The sequence below is a fragment of the Hippocampus comes genome, unplaced genomic scaffold (assembly GCF_001891065.2).
Source record: "Hippocampus comes isolate QL1 unplaced genomic scaffold, H_comes_QL1_v1.1 scaffold139, whole genome shotgun sequence".
NCBI lineage: Eukaryota > Metazoa > Chordata > Actinopteri > Syngnathiformes > Syngnathidae > Hippocampus > Hippocampus comes.
The window spans coordinates 206,681-224,211 of NW_017804829.1; the positions used below are offsets into that span (position 1 = coordinate 206,681).

The following is a 17,531-nucleotide window of genomic DNA, read 5'->3' on the forward strand; positions in this document are numbered from 1 at the left end:
ACACGACAATACTCAACGCTTGATCAACAGTACAAAGGATGTTCTCATCAGCATGTTGGAACAAAGAGACTGGTGAAGTTACAAAAAGACAAACGGATCATAGTCCTCAAAGCTCCCTTTGTTTAACTGAACAGTGAGAAGTGCAATTTAAAAATTCAGAAAAGGTCAAATTTGGTTCACCTTTAGTTAAAGGTTATAGTGCATCACGAATTTTAAAAGTGAATATTTGCAACATACTGTATTTATTTATGTTAAAACGTATTTCAAACAAGTATTCATTTAATGCTTTGGATGGCAAAAAGAGCACACAACAACAAACAACCAACGTCTGCCTTTGCTAAAGTCCAAATAAGAGCGTGACATCAACGGTCAGGCAATGACGTCAATGTTACGCGTAAAAGCGATCAAAGATTTCTACGATGACGCCACAGCACAATAATCGACACATAGGGAAGTCTCATCAACGCTCCGCTGTCCGCATCACATTCACTCGGCAGTCCACCTGGCTTGGAAGCGGATGAGCTTATACCCGTCTGCAGCGATGGCTGTTTGAAAGTGCTCTATAAATACAGTTGAGTAAGTAGCAACTAAACTTGGATGTTTCGCGAACATGTGTGATTGACTTTATTAGGAGAAGGTTCGCAATTTTGTGTCTGCGTGTGGTGGTTGTGTATTCCTTTAGCTTTTTGAAACGGCTGCTGCGGTCTCAAAACACTTTACATATAACGTTAACACAACAACAAACGAAACTGAAAATAGTAAGTAAACACAGATTAACTATCCATACTATCCAGATTAACACCATACCGTAGACAATAGAAAACAATAGAACAGTGTTACTCATGTTGCGACGAAAGTCAAGGAATAAAGATGTCTTCAGATGAGTTTTAAAAATGGACAGGAAGAGGGTCTGTCTTACATTTAACAGAAGGTAATTTATTATGTGCAGAATGTGGCCTTTAATTGTTTTACAAATTAATTAGACTACAGTTAACAATTTAGGAACTTGTAACCCCCAGTATATGTGCACATATGCAGTTGCATAGCTACTATCCTCTTGGCAGATATGTTAATATTTTAACAAACGGATTGTTGCCATTTTTATATGTTCTACATTGTTAAATAAAGTAGAAAATGATTGGGGGGGGGACTTTCGGGCGACAATGTCCACCTCAAAATCTCCTCCTGTACTGATGGAGATGGATGCAAAAGCGGAAGTGGCCACCTGGGGGCGTGCTGGGCCTGCGTGAAGGGTCTTGGTACGCGGAACCTGCTGCCACAACGAGCCAGTAGCCTAATAGCCGAGCTCGACGGGCTAGCAATGACTGGATTGTTCCTTTCGCGTGTTTTCTCCAAGCCGCGGGGACCAGGCATGGTTCTGTGGAAACCGCCGTACAAGTAAGAGCTTCCTGGTTTGTATAAAATCGACATAACGTTTGTTCGGCGGTTGTGCATAACAGATCGAGCCTACGGTTCCTCTAGTCTAGTTAGCTGAGGACGGAGGTCAATCGAATTTGAAGTGTATGACAAAATTATTTTGCCTACGTCTTGGGTTTTCTTCCGAATTGAACTCAGTTCTGTTGGCTTTAAAGAGAATGGATATCAACGAATGAGCATTTGGACTCAGACGGCAGTGTTCACGGAGCTCATTTAGAGCTGGCGTCGTAATGTGAGTATTATTCGTTAAAATGTGTGAAGTACAAATGGCTTGGACTCGCTTTTGGGCGGTATCTCCTCCTGTGCTTTTACTTTAAATACGGTACGTCGTGTTCTCGCTCAGCTAGCGCTGCTTTCAAGACCCCATTAAACCCGTTTACCCAAATAGGAAATTCCAGTCGTCTTCCGGTCTTTTTCACTTTCAAACAGCACTGCCTTTTTATTTTTATTTTTTTAATTACGTGAATACCACAACCAGCGGCAGATTAAAATAGTCTAAAAGGGGATCTCGTTTTTAAAATTAGACAGGCATGATATATTTGATGACGTCAACAACCAACAAAAACGATTTCAGCTGCGTCTGCCTTGAATTTCATGATAATTGGGAGACTCTCCACAGGCTCCTGAAAGCGTCCTGTTGCGTAATAGCAGCCATGTGGGCGTGTCTGTGGATGGGGAGGGTGAGCAGGCTGATTGCTTGTAACGTACACGCGCGCCCCTCCACACAAAGTGCACGTTTCCATCAAGCGTCGCTCTTTCCCCAACACTCAATATAGTTTGGCAGACGGATAGTTTGGCAGACGCGCAGGGACCAAGTCGTCGCCTTTGTAACAAACTGCTGGTAAGACGCCATTTTTCCTTCCCGCACACTTGTGCTCACACGTGTGTGTTGTTGCGACTCAATTCAGCTTTTTGGATGCCAATCAAATGGATGCTGATGAGGACCTGGTTGGCAACTCTGTGACGTAACAAAGAGCAGGCCAGCCAGTTGTTAACGCAGGACTAAGCGAGCTAAAGACAGCATTTGTAATACCCCGGGAGCAAAATGTGTCGTCCAGGTGCCACATTTGCGGGGCACAAGTGAGCTCGCGTGCTGCCCTGGTGTTTACGTGTGGTACGTGGCTAGCCCAGCCACGTGGTGCGCGGAGCTTGGGAACATGTGGCCACTGTAAACACTGTATGGTCCCCTCGGCCTGCCGCGGGCTCGCTTTTCCTCGTGCATCTTACGTACCAACACACTTGTTCTTAACGACCCAAAGAATAATCGAATTGCAGACTTGGACATTTTATTTTTGGTATTTTAATCCGCTTGCTTTATACACGGATGTCGTTCTTAGTTTCCGCTGCGCGATGCAAAAGCTGTTACCTGAATATGGCCTTTCATAAAACTACCCAGCAATTTTTAATTAACGCGTGTATATGTATTTTTTTATTATTGCGTTACTGTGCGGTCGTCTAACTGCACTGCTTTGAGAGCCGATCACGTCCTGTGCCCCCACAAAATTGTAATTTCACATTTGTCAAAAAGTGACCGCGACACAGGCAAAACACGTTTTGCGTTCCTCTCCCTTACTCTGAAGAGAGTCCTAATAGTTTTGGCGTTTCCATTGTGGTTAGTTTTTATTTCGTTTTGTTTTTACAATTTTTAGTTTTCTTTAAGTTACTGTATTTTAAATAAAATGTTTCGTTGTAGTTTAGTCTTTATTTTATTAACAGTTTGTTATATTGCCAATGCATTAGAGTGCAAGATATTTTTTTAAAAAAAGGTTAATATTGTGTAATTTTAATGTCTATTTTATTAGCAGTTTGTTTCATTGCCAATGTATTAAGAGTGCAAGATTTAAAAATAAAGGTTAATATTGTGTAGTTCAGTAAATCAAACCACAATACCCAACCTTGCTCCTGTACAGACGTACAACACAACTGAAATAAATTTTAAAGGAACCTATAAAGCTCATGTAGTATTGACAGATAAAAGTGCTGTAATGTTAATTTTTGTTCGCCTTATAAACTTAAGATGTATTTTCAGTTGGTTGTCATGAAAGCATTTTCGTTTTTATTAACAGAATGTCCCCCCAGCATTACCTTCCTGAGAAATATTTTTTTAAATAAGTGCTTCCTTTTGCAAATGTCTCCAAATTAAAAAGTTTACATGTTAAACAAGTTAACATCAGAACGGATGGATTGGGTTTTGAATGGAAAATGAGCCGACAACCTGCACGGCTGGGCTGATCAGTATGTCTGTTGTCCAAGCAACGCCTCCCTCCAGGGCTCACACACTTTTGTCACGTAGAGCTGTGCAGGTGAGGCATGACAACATCTGAGAAATACTTTCAGCGTGGGAGTGTACAGGTCAGGTCACAAGTTTCCAACATGTTGATCAATGCCTGCTTTTGCAATGGATACGGTCGAGCCTGTCTTTGGCAATATTCTGTGCAATTGACTCAGAAATCCTAAAAGCTCAAAAGAGGTTGAGTTTTTGGGATTTTTGAGGTGCATAATTGATGTGTCATTTCTCCTCCCATGTAGCTGACAGGTAACCAAAACATTTAGAACAGGCTTCCATTATGGTACAATGACAACTACAGCCGCAAGATTGAACTTAATACATTTCAACCTCAAAATATATTACTATGTCAAGGCATCGTAATGAATACCTCTTTTATGGGATGGCATTGCACAATGTTTTGGATGGTGACCTCTCTTGGTTTACTCCACCTGTCTTATCAGACCTTTAATGCCATTGTGCGGATTGATAGTAAGGCATAGTTTTTGCATGATAGCCAGCAGAAGGTCTTAGGGGAGTTTGCTGGTGTTCCTCCCTCCCTTGTGCCCACAAGCCACTGTGACAGCAGCGGCACAAAATGCGGGAGGCTTCCCCCCCACCCCCTTCTTTGTTGTAAAATCCCACCTTACCTTTAATTAACTAACCTGCGTTATTGACAGGACTGCAATCCAGCACTGTCTTATTTACCCAGTCGTGTTGTTATGATAATACACATGGCAATTATGACACCATCCCACCAGATACATGAAGTGAAGGCGTGATGCTCATCTGATGTCTGCCAAGTGCCATTTTGGTTTTGAGACCGCGCCAGCAGACAGATGAGACGTTGACGAGAGCTGGCGCTTCCTATTAATGTTATGATTCAGACCTAATAAGCCACCAGCAGCTGCCAACATTGATAACAACATTGGAGCTTGCGCTTTGTGCCTTTCAATTTAATTTTGGCCGCTTATCTGCAAGGTGAGACCCAAGTGAAAAGCGAAAGGTTGGAGTTCACGTGAGCGGTTGACAGAGCGTCAAGACTCAGTCACCTAAACCTCACCTTCACCAGCCTACCGCTCCCTTTGTCTTCCTCATCCTCCTCTCTTTGTCTGTCTTTCTCACACAAACACACGCACGCGAGCGTCTCATTAATTGAACTACCATCTGCTCCATATGTACCATCCCAATTAGAGGGATTGACCTTTCACCCCACCTGTCTAAATCTAATATGAGAGGTGGGACTACATCTTCACACATGCGCAGATACACTCGCAGTATAAGCTGTCCAGACTTTGAGTCGTACGTTTTGTGTCTCTACAGGGTCTGAACTGGTTTGTCAGCCTTGTGTTGTTTTTCGGTTCCACCCCCTCAAGTGTCCTCTGGACCTCGGCTGGCCATGTTGGTCTGAAGAAAGGGAGGTGTTGCGTGCGTGCGTGTTCACTCGAAGAGACCCGGAGCGAAGAGAAGAAGCGCTTTTTCCAAGATCGATTTCAATATGTCTCAAAATCGAGAACTGGTTTTGTTTTACATTAGGTACAAACTTTCCCAGAAAAACTACCCGCTCAACCACATAGGACTCAGACAGGCATTGAACAGGACTGATGGCAGGGAGGAAGCCTCAGGCGAGGAGGAGCAGCGGGTACAGACGCCTGCCAATGGGACGACCAACGGCACCAGTCCCCCGGCGTCGCCGCTACGAGAGGCGGCGAGCCTGGACGCGGTGAAGGAGGCCCTGCGGGACTCGGCCAATGAGTTTGAGTTGCGCTACTCCCACGCCTTCAGCGACCTGGACAAACAGCTGCACATTACACCGGCCACTGCCTACCAAAGCTTTGAGAACGTTGTGGATGAGGTGTTCCAGGACGACGTCAACTGGGGCCGCATCGTGGGGCTCTTCGCGTTCGGCGGCGCGCTGTGCGTCGAATGCATGGAGAAGGAGATGATCCCCCTGGTTGACAGGATCATCGAGTGGATGACGGTGTACCTGGACAACCACCTTCAGCCCTGGATAGAGAGCCAAGGAGGATGGGTGAGTCTAAAATACGTGCACGTCAGTCACCAAATTGCTATGATTGCCGTTTAGCATCGTAACGGCATAGGCGAGTCGGTAATGTGAATAGCGCGATAACAAAGCAGCATGACCAATTGACGTGCCAAAGAACTCCACCAAGATGTCCTACACTTAACATTTTGCATAGCTGGCCAGAAACACAGCTTTTCACAATGGGAAAGCAAAATGAGTCACTTGTGAACTCTACTTTTGTGTAAGCCAGACTTCATTCAGTTTTATTTTTACAGCACAAAACCGACTTGGGTTTGGTTCTGATGTAATCAGCTCAAGTTACTGCGTGTGGGTTTCTTTTTACCCTATTAAAATCGAATCTGGAAAACCTTTTTACCCTGTTAAAATCGAATCTGGAAAACCATGCTGTGCTGAGCACATCTGTCACGAGACACACTAAAAACACTACAGTTGTCCAGATCTGACCGATCAATCGGTAATTGTGGCTGATCACTTAATTGAGCAAAGTCTGCAAAGCCACCCTGCCAGGAGGGGAAAGTGTGACAAAACAGCTCACTGCCCGAGCGACATTGCAAGAATTCAAAGAGGGACGGGTTAACAAATATGACTCATTGGAATGACTTGGTTTCAAGTAGAAGTCTGACTAGTGGGACTTAATTTGTCACAAACAAATGTGTTGCATTTGGCAGGGCGATAAATAAGGTTGCTCGTCGATGAGCGAAGTCCCACGCTTGCAGCTGCATATGATTGTCATTATACATTTAATTAAGACGCACGATTCTAAGCAACGCTGGATTATAAATATATTCTTCACGATGGAGACATCATAAGCATATACTTTGTAATACATGGTTGATGTACAGTATGTATTCGTGTTCTATCAGCCAGTACCCACTGAGGACTCAAGTTCGAATCATGTTCACAAAACCTCATCGGGACATCTCTAAAAAAAAAACACCCAGGAGACTCCTCACTATCCATATTGTTGTAGTTCGACATTAAATGAGGCAACTTTGCATGACTAACAATGGTTTGCTTCGCAAACTTAAGGGGTTCTCGAAAGTCATGTTGAGAAAGAGTACGTCGTATTACCGAGCAGTTGCCAGTGGAAAATCACAAATGGCACGTAGATCTTCGCCGAGCAAAATGGGGGGTGCCGTTGAGTTGAAAAAAAGGGGGGGTTGCGTAAAATGGCTTTGCGTTCAGTTACATGCTCAAGTTTCTAACTTCTTTCTCCACACGTGTGATGTGATGCTTTTGATGTGATGCTTTTCAATACCACGGCCTGACTTTTTAAATTCGCTGTGGAATGTTTTTTTCCCCCCAGCGTTTGGATTCTTTCACTGCTGAAGGAGTTGTTTGTTATTGATAAAGAAGTCATGCCAACATTTTTGCGATATCTTTTGCAGTGCACTTGGGACGTGACGTGAAAGTGGGGGATGTCATGAGATAGGCACGGGAGACTTGAGACTAGATAGAATGGTTTTGACACAGGCGCTGATTGTGCACAAACAATGGTCAAATTGCTGGTTTTGTGGTCGGCAGCTGGCTCAGCTGTTGGCTAATTGATCAACAAGTAGACGCTCGATGAACTCAATGGTTAATGGGCAACATCGGGCTTTGGAGCTGCCCTCCAGCCTGCGGACTGAGTTGTCTCATCACTGGGTGGGGAAGATTCCAGGCTATCACAGATAGTCCTTTGTTTTACTGCGGCCACTCGTTTGGTTCCTGGCCATGATTTTTTTTTCCTTTTTTTGCGCACACTGTGTTCTCTCCTCCCTTGCCCTGGCCTCTCCTCTCTATAGTGAGTGCGTGTTCACGGCAGCTGCTTGCACATGAAAGCTACGTTTTTCTCGCAACGGGTTGGCTAGACCCAGGCCGTCCCAGTACAGTCTGACCCGTGGTGTGTGTGCGCGCGTGCTCTGCAGGACCGTTAAGGTCAGCTTTCTTTTGTGCCAGCCATTTGATGGTATGAAGGCGAACGCAAGCCAAGGGGAGGGACTGTTGTTTATGTCCACTCTGGTGTTCTGTATAGCGGCAGGTCAGAGGCCGGTGCTATGGCAACTGCCGTCCCAGCGGCTGCGTCGCGCACCTAGAACGAAATCTCAACAGGGCAGGCCACAGCTTTTGTTTGCACCGACAGACGCGAGGGTTGGACGATGGTGGCGGAAAAAAAATACTGATTGATATGCATCACTATTAACTCATTCACTCTCAAAGATGTGTTTAGATGTCTTTTCAGGCGCCACACATTTAATCCCAGCTCCTCATTTTATATTGACTGTACTTGAAAAGGGTCTGAAAATGGCTGGCGTCTGAAAAGACATCTAAATGCGTCTTTGGGAGTGAATGAGTTAAATGATTATTCATTGATTTAAAAACTTGATATTTACTGAACTATCCAAAAACTATCATCCCTTCACATTGAACCCTCTAGCCTTCACATCAATTACAAAATGACCTTGTACACATGATGTGAAATTCAAGCCTTGCGTTTTCATGACGCAACATCCTCGCCTTTGATCGGCTGCATCTTTGCACACAGTGAAGCATTACCCTTATTCGTTTAACGTATTTATTTTATCTCCACGAGTCTTGGGACTTACTGGGCTAACCTAGGATCTTTGTATCCCTGAATTTTGAGGAAAGGCAAATTTCTTTGAGTCTTTGAAAACTGGCCTTTAAATAAATTATTACTATAATCTGTCACTATAAATTAAATGTGTAAAAAAAGTAACAAGAATGAAAATGATCGTCCCAAAAAAAGCTCCTTCAGTTTGTGAAACATACTTGGAGGGATCTAAGTAATATCTCCACCTACCTGACTTTTGACTGCATTTTGAGTCAGTCAGCCAGATGTGGACTTTGACTTATTTTGTCCCTCCTGTCACATGCGCCCACCTCACTGATGGGGAGTTACAAACTCATGCAAATGATTTCATTTCAGGGGTGGAACTGAATGTTGTGTTTAACTAAGGAGGTAGCCGATTTAAGCCGATGTATCAAGCATCATGAGGTGTTGAAGACAAAAAAACAAAACAATTTTTGTCAAAGTATGACTTGCACATTATTTTAAGAAGGTGACGTTCTCCAAACACACCCTGTCACACTTATCCCTGCCGTGTGCATGTCATCAAGTGGGAACTAGCATCAGCCCGTTTGCGTGTCAGCGTAACCTGGACTGGGAGAAGCGCATGAATGGCATCTTAAAAACTTGAATGGCTCAGCGTCTCTGCTTTCACTTCTGCTGACGATGGCCAGCATGGCCTGGAGCGCATGGTGCCACTTCCGCCGAACCCACACCACACTGCACTCCTCCTTATGTGGCTTTTTTATTGCGCTGCACACACAGCATACGGGTGTGACCCGTGTTGGTAATTCATGAGCACAGGACGGTCCCAGACAGCATAGATGGAAATTTGAGTGTGTCTACCGCGAGAGTCTTGTCGCATCGTCACATTGTTGATATTTTTGTCTTCTCAACAGCCAGCCTGTCTCACTTCTTCTTTTTTGCGGTCTCAACTGCTCAAAGTTAAAAGCCCCTAGATTCCCCGAAAGTGGCCCGTTGCAAAACCCACGTGAGACACATTTTCTTGCGCTGCTTTTTTTTTTTTTTCATAGCTCTTGCAACCTGCCTTCCTTTCCCCCCGGCACCTCCTTGCAGGGTTATGCCGCCAGCAGATGTTGGATCATCGCCGTGAGGCAGGTGTGCCCTCCTCAATGCTAGCTGATGAAATATTTGTGTAGTCGGCAGCACTCCCGTTTCTCAGTCACTTAAAAGAATTTGGGCACGCAATTATAAAATGATGGCGAGATCGAAGTGGGGAACCCGTTGACAGATAATGAGCGACACTCCAATCATCTAAAAAGTCTCGACATCCACTTTTAGACAGCTTAATGTTATGCTGGATGTCAACAAGTCAAGATTTGAGTTAAGACAGGTTTTCCCTGCTGTATTTGTTCTCATGTAAGTGCATGGTTGGACCGTATAGTAAAATTAGATGTATTTTGCAGGATGTATGTGATTCCTTGAAGTCGAATTTCTCTTAGCCCATATCCCCAAAATGTCACATAATCCATTACTGGGCTGCTCAAATGTCCAAAATATGCAACCGGCTTCATTCACATCATTGCTAAAATATTTGTCTCACTTTTTTAAACACAGGAAATCAGACTGGTGAGAACAAACAGGCATTTTCTTCCCACTTTGGTCACAGCTCACAATAATAATGAAAAAAATAATTTAGTCAAGGTGGCCCATTTCAATATGACATTGTCAAAATGACCTGCTTAAACAACTGGAAGGAAAACGCTGTAATACGCTTCCCGCTGCTCGTCCTAGGGCATATCCGGCGGGGTATGTTTAAAACATTTGACAAAGCAACCAGTGCGTCTCCACTGGTTACCATAGCAGAGTAAAGGCACATTTATTTTCCTGGAGAAACCTTTTCCTCGCCATGTATTGCCGAGCTAAAATCTGGTTCGGGATTTCATCAGAGTAGTACGAGGTTGCACTGTTGCTGTACTAAACCGATGCGTGCAGAGAATGCTTATTACGTTTATTTCATGTAATTATACCAGGGTTGGAATAAGTTGATTCACATCGCACCTGCCGCCTCAATTAAACAGTGAAACACAAAACTGACAATTGGCATTTATTTGCCAAAACATAACAGCCAAATGTTCCGGAACTCCTTGAACGCTAACTGGTTACACTCGTAACATGTCGTGTTTGTTGGGAATTTTTAAAACAATTAAAAAATGTCAGAGTGGCAGTTGCTACCAGGGTCTTGTTTTCCCTCTGTTCCCTCCTTGTGGGACTCGGGAGGCGGGCAGCGAAGCAGCCCCGATGGGTTCCTCTTAACCGATGGGGGAAGAGAGCCCCCATTCCTGTGAGCCCGTTTGCCTGTCTGCCCCCCCCCCCCGACAATCTTTACAAAAGGCAAGTATTTTAATGTAGGCCACTTTGTTCTGCTTTTGAAATCAGGTCGTTAGCCTACCAATATTCACCATTGAATTTCTCATCAAATAAAAAGTGTGAATTTGAGAAAGTTCTCAAATTTTGGGGGGGAAGTAGCCCTTGAAATAAGTTTATTGTAATTGATTAGAACATTCATAAAACATTCCTGTTTCTTACTCTCGGTATTCTTATTTCCGTTTGAACATGTCCAAAACTTACAGTATTAATAATGTTTACCTTATTCCTAGTTAACTGGTCTCATAAACGCAAAGGCATGTTTGATATTGCATGTTAAAATGCTCGCTGCTCAAGTAAAGTTGTACAAAGGCTGTTTACGCCTTTTTTTTAAATTAATGCCTTCTGTTTTTGACACAAGAAATTTTAAGTTCAAGTTTATATTTGTTTGAAGTTGTCAAAGTTTCGAGATACATTTACTGTCAAGCACACTTGAGTTTAAGAAATAAACGGCTTACGTAAAAAGGTAAAATAATTGGATGTTTATTTTTTTAAAAAAAATTATATATCCAACTACACAACTATTATATAGAATTTTCAGTAGAGTACTTGAATTCTGAAATATTCGATAGGTGCTGCCCTAGATTCACCCTCCCAATTGTATTGTCACATTTTTATTGTTTAAAAAAAAAACATTGCCTCAGGTTCCTGGGTTTAACGTGCAAAAAAAAAAAAAAAGGCTCCTCAAAATTAGTAAATTGCTCCACAAATGAAGGAAGCAGAGGTGACAGCTTCCGCAGTGCAGAGCACCCCTTGCTGCCATTAACACTGCCAGCCAGCCTCGCAAATGATCCCGCTGGAGCTTATTTTGTAGGCTGCGCTGGCCGAGATGCTGAGATAGCGCCATATTAGCGGCTCCTGATGGGAGATGAATATGCTCGGCCAGAGCCGCGACCAAGCGAAGTGCCAGAGTAAAAGGCCATATATTGCCAGATAATAGACAGACGGGGGAAGAAGCGCCACTGCCATCGACCTCAATAACGCTGTTACCAGCCGAGGAGGCGATTGCAGTGATTACTCAGTGGAGACGAGGTGCCTCAGGGTCAGGGTACAGCCTTATTACCAATTAGGGAAGAATAATATCTTAACTTGAGATAGAGGAAAACAATGTCTCCCATCCCTCTGGCGGACATAAGTCTTATCTGGTCTGGACAAGCTTGGCTGCAGCTGGGAGGATATAATGCACGGTGAAGAAACGTGTAAAAGTGGTAAACGGCCATTAGTCCTGTTGTGACATGCAACTAACTGGGTAAAAGGCATCTAGGTTGCCTCTTCTTACACCTGATTTAATTAGCATTATTTTTTTAAGAGTATTTGGGTGGTACGAAACAATGAAAATGCATTTTCACCCCCTTACTTTCCGTTCAAGATTTATGGATGTAATGATGATGCCACATGATTGATAATTGAAGAAAAAACAGCTTTCAAGCAGGTTTGACTTTAGTTAGCCTGGGAGTTTTTGAACTCTGAAGCTTTATCTAGTTCGTGTTTCCAACATAGCAGCTTAACTCATTCACTCCCAAAAACGTTTTTAAACGTCTTTTCAGACTTGGTCCAGAATTGGCTGGTACTGAATGAGTTAATAGAGACTTACTGTGTGATCGCCTTCTGGTGGTTGGCTGACTACTTTCAGAGAAAGTACACGATTATGTATGTTGCAGAGCTCGCATTTTAAATGTCAATACAGTATTGCAGACGATCGGGTTCATTTAATCCTGGCAGCCAAAATTGTGATCATGCATAAAATGCGATTAAGTAGAGTTCGGAGAGTAATTAATGCAGCGTCAGATTTGTTGGTTTTGATCAGTTGTGTTCAAAGCCAGTTTTCTGTCAACTTGACTAGGTATAACATTCATTCTTACGGTATCAGTAGGTGCAAAAGTTAGGGTGATGTTTAGTATGTGCCTAATGATCCCGCAGGAAATTCAACAAATCTGAGGCAATAAATGGAGAACAATGGCGGACAACCAGCATTTGTTGCTCTTTGATGTTTGAATCCCATTTTGCAGGTGACCTTTCTATGTCCATCAATCAATGCGTTGTGTAGCGTAGCCTTGAGAAGGTAACAGTGTAGTCTAGGATGGCTGGATGGACCGACCGTACCAACAAAATGGCACAGTACCCAATTCTTCATTTCCGTAAATGGGGCTCTAAATCTTGCCACCCTAAAAAGGTTTTGGTATTATCTGTGCCCCCCAGCCATCACCCCCCACCCCCTGTAATTAACATAGAGGCGTTTAGATCCACAGTCATCTGTCAGCCTGCCTGCCATAGAAGAGAGGGAAATCTCACCCTTGGGACCCATCCAGCCCGCCTCCTCCTCCGCTCCCAATCCTTTATCTTCCATACGTCTCTCTCGCATCTCCTTGCCGTGCCTCTCGATCGATTTTTGTCCCTTATTTTTCCGCCCAAGCCTCCCTCGCCACCCCGCCGCTTGCCTCCCTTGCTCAATACATCCCTTTTCCCTCCTCTTATCTTTGTGTTTCTGATCTCCTCTTCAACATTGGCCCGTCAACTCCCATTGAGATCGTAGCGAAACGAAAGGCGGTCCCTGACATCCCTCCTAAAATATTTGACAGTTCAGAGAACGCACAGTTTTGCTCATGGACATTTTCTGGAAGTGTTTGGGGTACGTAAAAAGGGCAGTGTTTACCATATCAAGCAGCTACCGTCCTTAGACACAGCTGCTGTTATCTCATGTGTGTCAACAATTTATTATATTGTGACGTGTTGCGTAGAGGAGGGGACAGCGCCATGTTGGACCGATGACTATTTCAAACAAAGAACCTAAAGCCAGCCACACATACGTGCGCAATTTTGCTTACTGGTGCTATAGTTTTCCAAAATGGTCACGTCTGAAGGTGTGTTCTGCTTTTAATCATTTTTAAAGGTTGAACCGACTGCCGTCTTGATAACTCCTGGCGCGGTCATATACGTATAACGCACGCCAAGACAAAGCTCCAGTAAAACCCTTCTTTGTATCCGATCAGCGGCAGCCACGTTAGCTCGTCGTTGTGGGCGGCTCGACGCTGAGCTGAATGTGCTCATATGTATGCGTTTCTATTGTTTCCATATGCTGTATGTGTGGGTGTGTCTGTGTGTGGCGTGGGTGGGTGGGTGTGTTCAATTTTTACATCCATAATACACTGCTTTTGCTGTGTGTGTGTGTGTGTGTGTGTGTGTGTGTCTGTGTCTGTGTGTGTGTGTCTGTCTGTCTTGTAGCCAGTGGTGTGTGTCACAGTCCCGGGCTGACAATGACAGCGGACAGATTGTACATCTGAATCTCCCGCAGCTCTGCAACGAAAACATGAGCAATGTCATTTGCGAGTGTTGATATGCAAGATGGTGCTCACATGCCTTTTTGTTTTGATTTGTTCAGCCACCTTCAGATGACATCAACACTTTTTAATGCACTCTGTGCTGCAAATCACCTTCACACACACACGCCATGTAGCGGGTTCACGGTAAGTAGATGATGAAGTGGCATTCAAGATGCTCTCTTGATTAAAATCTCTTGACAGTTCAAATAGATTTGTTTATATTTAGATGCCAGATGATTGAGTTCATATACAGGTGCTAGTTGTTGTAGTGTAATGAGCAACAAAAGATGGTAGGTTTACTTGGAACGGTATCTTTGTTTAGTGGTTGGGTCAGGACATCAATGTTCGGCTTTCAGAAGTCTTACCAGAGCCGTAACAGATTCTGGGATGGCACTGGGACTGTCATTATTGAATATTTTTAGAATGGATTATTCTCTCGGTTTAATAGGATGAAAATAAGTGTTTCCATGTTTTCTTTTTATTAACCAGTTATTTGGTGATGAATAAAACAATTAGCAATATTGAGTAATTGTTGACAGCCATTGTTTAACTTGTCCCAATTCCTGATTTCTGCCTCTCAACAGTTAATATAGTGATTTCTCTTGTGCTTTATGAAAGCTGTCCCATCATCTTTAGTCTAATCAAAATAAGACATTTGCAACGTTGGCTTTTAATTTGGAAAACAATGAGCAGTAACTGAATTCGATTTTTTTTAAAAAATGGAACGTAGTTTCATTCTTTCATCACTAAACAAATTATAATTGGTGAAAAAGTCATCTGAGAGGGAAAATGGTTTTGCACTTAAAAAGCAATCCAGGCTAGCATATTTCATTATCTCTGGCAGTCCACACACCACATCCCCTCTCCCCCCAATACAAAACATCTATCCGTATTGTGAACCACTTATCTTTTCTCGGGTCAGAACAACACACGTTGGAGTTAATGCACACACGCAAAAACAAACACTTGTGTTGTAGCATACAATTATTTATCACTAAAGCACTGTTGCAATAGGGTGTGAATTATAATTAATTTTAATTTATGATGGCTGTCAGTAAATTCTACAAAAATAAACACAAAACCAACAGCGGCGGAGGAAAGTGCTGGTGACTCGGCTCGATGAGGTTGTATGTAGTAGGAGACTAGGTGACACCATGGTGCACTGTGGCATTATGGGATGACTCTAGTTTTGGTGTGCTGCTCCACTTCTCTCAGGCTTAGTGGTAAAATCAGGTCACGAGCGAACTCCCCAGCCCCCCTTCATTTTCCTCCTCTCCCATTTTTTTTTTTTTTTGGTACCTCTTTGCTCTACCCCTACGGGTAACCCTTTTTTTCATTTCACCCAAATTAAAAAAAGCTAACCCTATTGTCTTTTTTTTTCTTCTTGCACCCCACTCTCTCATATCTGTGATCAGATTATAAGGCATATCACGGGATTAGTGTGTCGTGTATAAAGATGGAAAGCAATGGGCCGGATGGAGAAGGCTGATGTGGCTTTCATGCAAATGCTTGCTCGCCAGCTTTATGAAGACTAAATGATGATAAAGAGCATTGAAGACATGGTGCTTGTGTTCATCCCAGACTTGTTTCAGCCTTGGGGCGCTCGAAGCAATAACGATATTGTCAGCGCCTCTGCAATAAGAGAGCAGATAATAAAACAATTTGTGCACAACACAGATGTTGTTCTGCTCCTAAAGTCATTCTTCTTTCATGTTTTAACGAAGTGTGTGTACTCAAATTTGGCTTTGTGCCACTCGTTCTTCATGCTCGGGTACTTTTGAGTTTCCATCCCAGGGTCATGCCCGTCAATATATGATGAGTCAGAAAGTGCGGCTTTGGCCCGGGGTGGACATTAAATATCTATTTTCATATAAAAAAGCTCAAGTGAAATTTAATCAACTCTATAGCACCGGATGATTGATATTGCTAGTTATGAATACACACGAGTAATCAAGACATCTCACTTAAAAGACCGGTGGTCTTTTTAATTTTTTTTTTCTTGAATTTAAAGCGCGCATAGCAGCAAACTGTATTTTCTCATCTCGAAAGTCGATGAGATTTTGGGCAATGGGATGCAGTGGCGTCCGAATCACAATCGGAACTTTTGCCTGCTAAAGCAGCACATTTGTGTGAGCCAGGTTTATTAAAAATGGTTCGGCAGCCGCTTGACCTTTGCAACATCAAAGGTGCATAGCTCAAGCCTTTGTAAGGTAGTTATGACCGCACTCTTTGCCAACACAATCACAAAGACAAGTCGTGTCAGTCGCAGCAATTATGACAGGAACACGAGGCCATGTGTTGCGAAGGCCACCTTCAAAATATTTACACAAAAGCACTTGTGAAAGTGGCCCATGACATGGGCCTCGACTCAATAGCAATTGAGGTGCGGTTACATTGTCGATTGTGTATAGTTTGCTGCCTAAATGGCTGCCACAAGAATTTGGAAGTCAAAAATTACGTTATCATCTTGGCGGTTCACATTTGGTTTCTTCTGCAATACTGTCACAAGACTGCTGTCACCAAGAAACAAGGTTGGGCAATTTGTTGGCTTAGGGATTTGAATGTGAAGGTTTGGTTCAGAGCCTCAGGCAACCTCTGCCGCTACCTGGCTTTTAACTTTTGTTTAGACAAGGCAGTTCGTGTTTGAAAGGGAAAAAAAAATTGCATTGATTAAAAAGCTTTCTTCAAATTTGTCTTCTTAGAGTTCAAAAGCTTCCTCTTGCATTTCCTTCCTTCTCAAATGTTGATAGTCCTGCTCATTGACATTCCTCTGGGCCCCAACATTGTACACTCGGTGGCCAATGGCAAATAAAACCAACACCACTTAATACGATCAAAACGAAAGTAGAATCGAAGAAAAACACTCACACCACACCACACCACAAACACGCATACGGGCACAGTGAAATTGCGTTAATCACACAGGAGAGATTTGATCGCGTACAGTCAACTAGTGCGCGGTGATTTTTATGGGGAACGATTTTTCGGTACCATAAAAATGATCCCACGGAAACGACACGCTACCGGAAACTATCGTTACCGTGAAATCCTCAGGCCTGTTGTTAGTGAATCCCTTTACATTGATTGTTTTTACGTTAAATCGCACATGAACGTTTCTTCCTGGTTTACAAATTCAAGACTACGTGTTATATTCTGGGCTCTTTTTCCTCCCTGTTGGATCACATGGCCAGTAAACTGAAAAAATAGAAAATTTAAGGGTGCATTTAAATCAGACTTCTACTCATTTTACTATTATATTGGAAAATAGGCAGAAATGTGGAGCAGAGGTTTGTCGGTGTAGAGGAGGGGACCTGTGTCCAAGGAGGGCCTTAAGGAATTGGGCAGATCCCCTCCTCTACAATCGGCCAACAAAAAAATGCTCACAGAGCTCTGGTAGAAGTAAAAAAAGAACAATGGACCTAAAACTGCTATCTGAGTTATGCAGTGTGCTATGTTGGCCTTTCATTGTTGATTGAAAAACCAGGTTGAATTTCCAATTGCAGACAT

The 17,531-nt window shown here is 43.2% G+C and overlaps 1 protein-coding gene across 1 annotated transcript in view; it reads left to right on the forward strand.

Annotated features, from left to right (window-relative positions):
* Positions 1-1,252: 1,252 nt before the first annotated feature.
* Positions 1,253-17,531, forward strand: part of bcl2l1 (BCL2 like 1) — a 28,489-nt gene continuing 12,210 nt past the window's right edge. The window contains exons 1-2 of the mRNA XM_019866528.1: positions 1,253-1,398; positions 5,027-5,735. Of these exons, the coding sequence (XP_019722087.1) occupies positions 5,202-5,735 (534 nt within the window). The 5' untranslated portion in view covers positions 1,253-1,398; positions 5,027-5,201. The remainder of the gene's footprint in view (positions 1,399-5,026; positions 5,736-17,531) is intronic.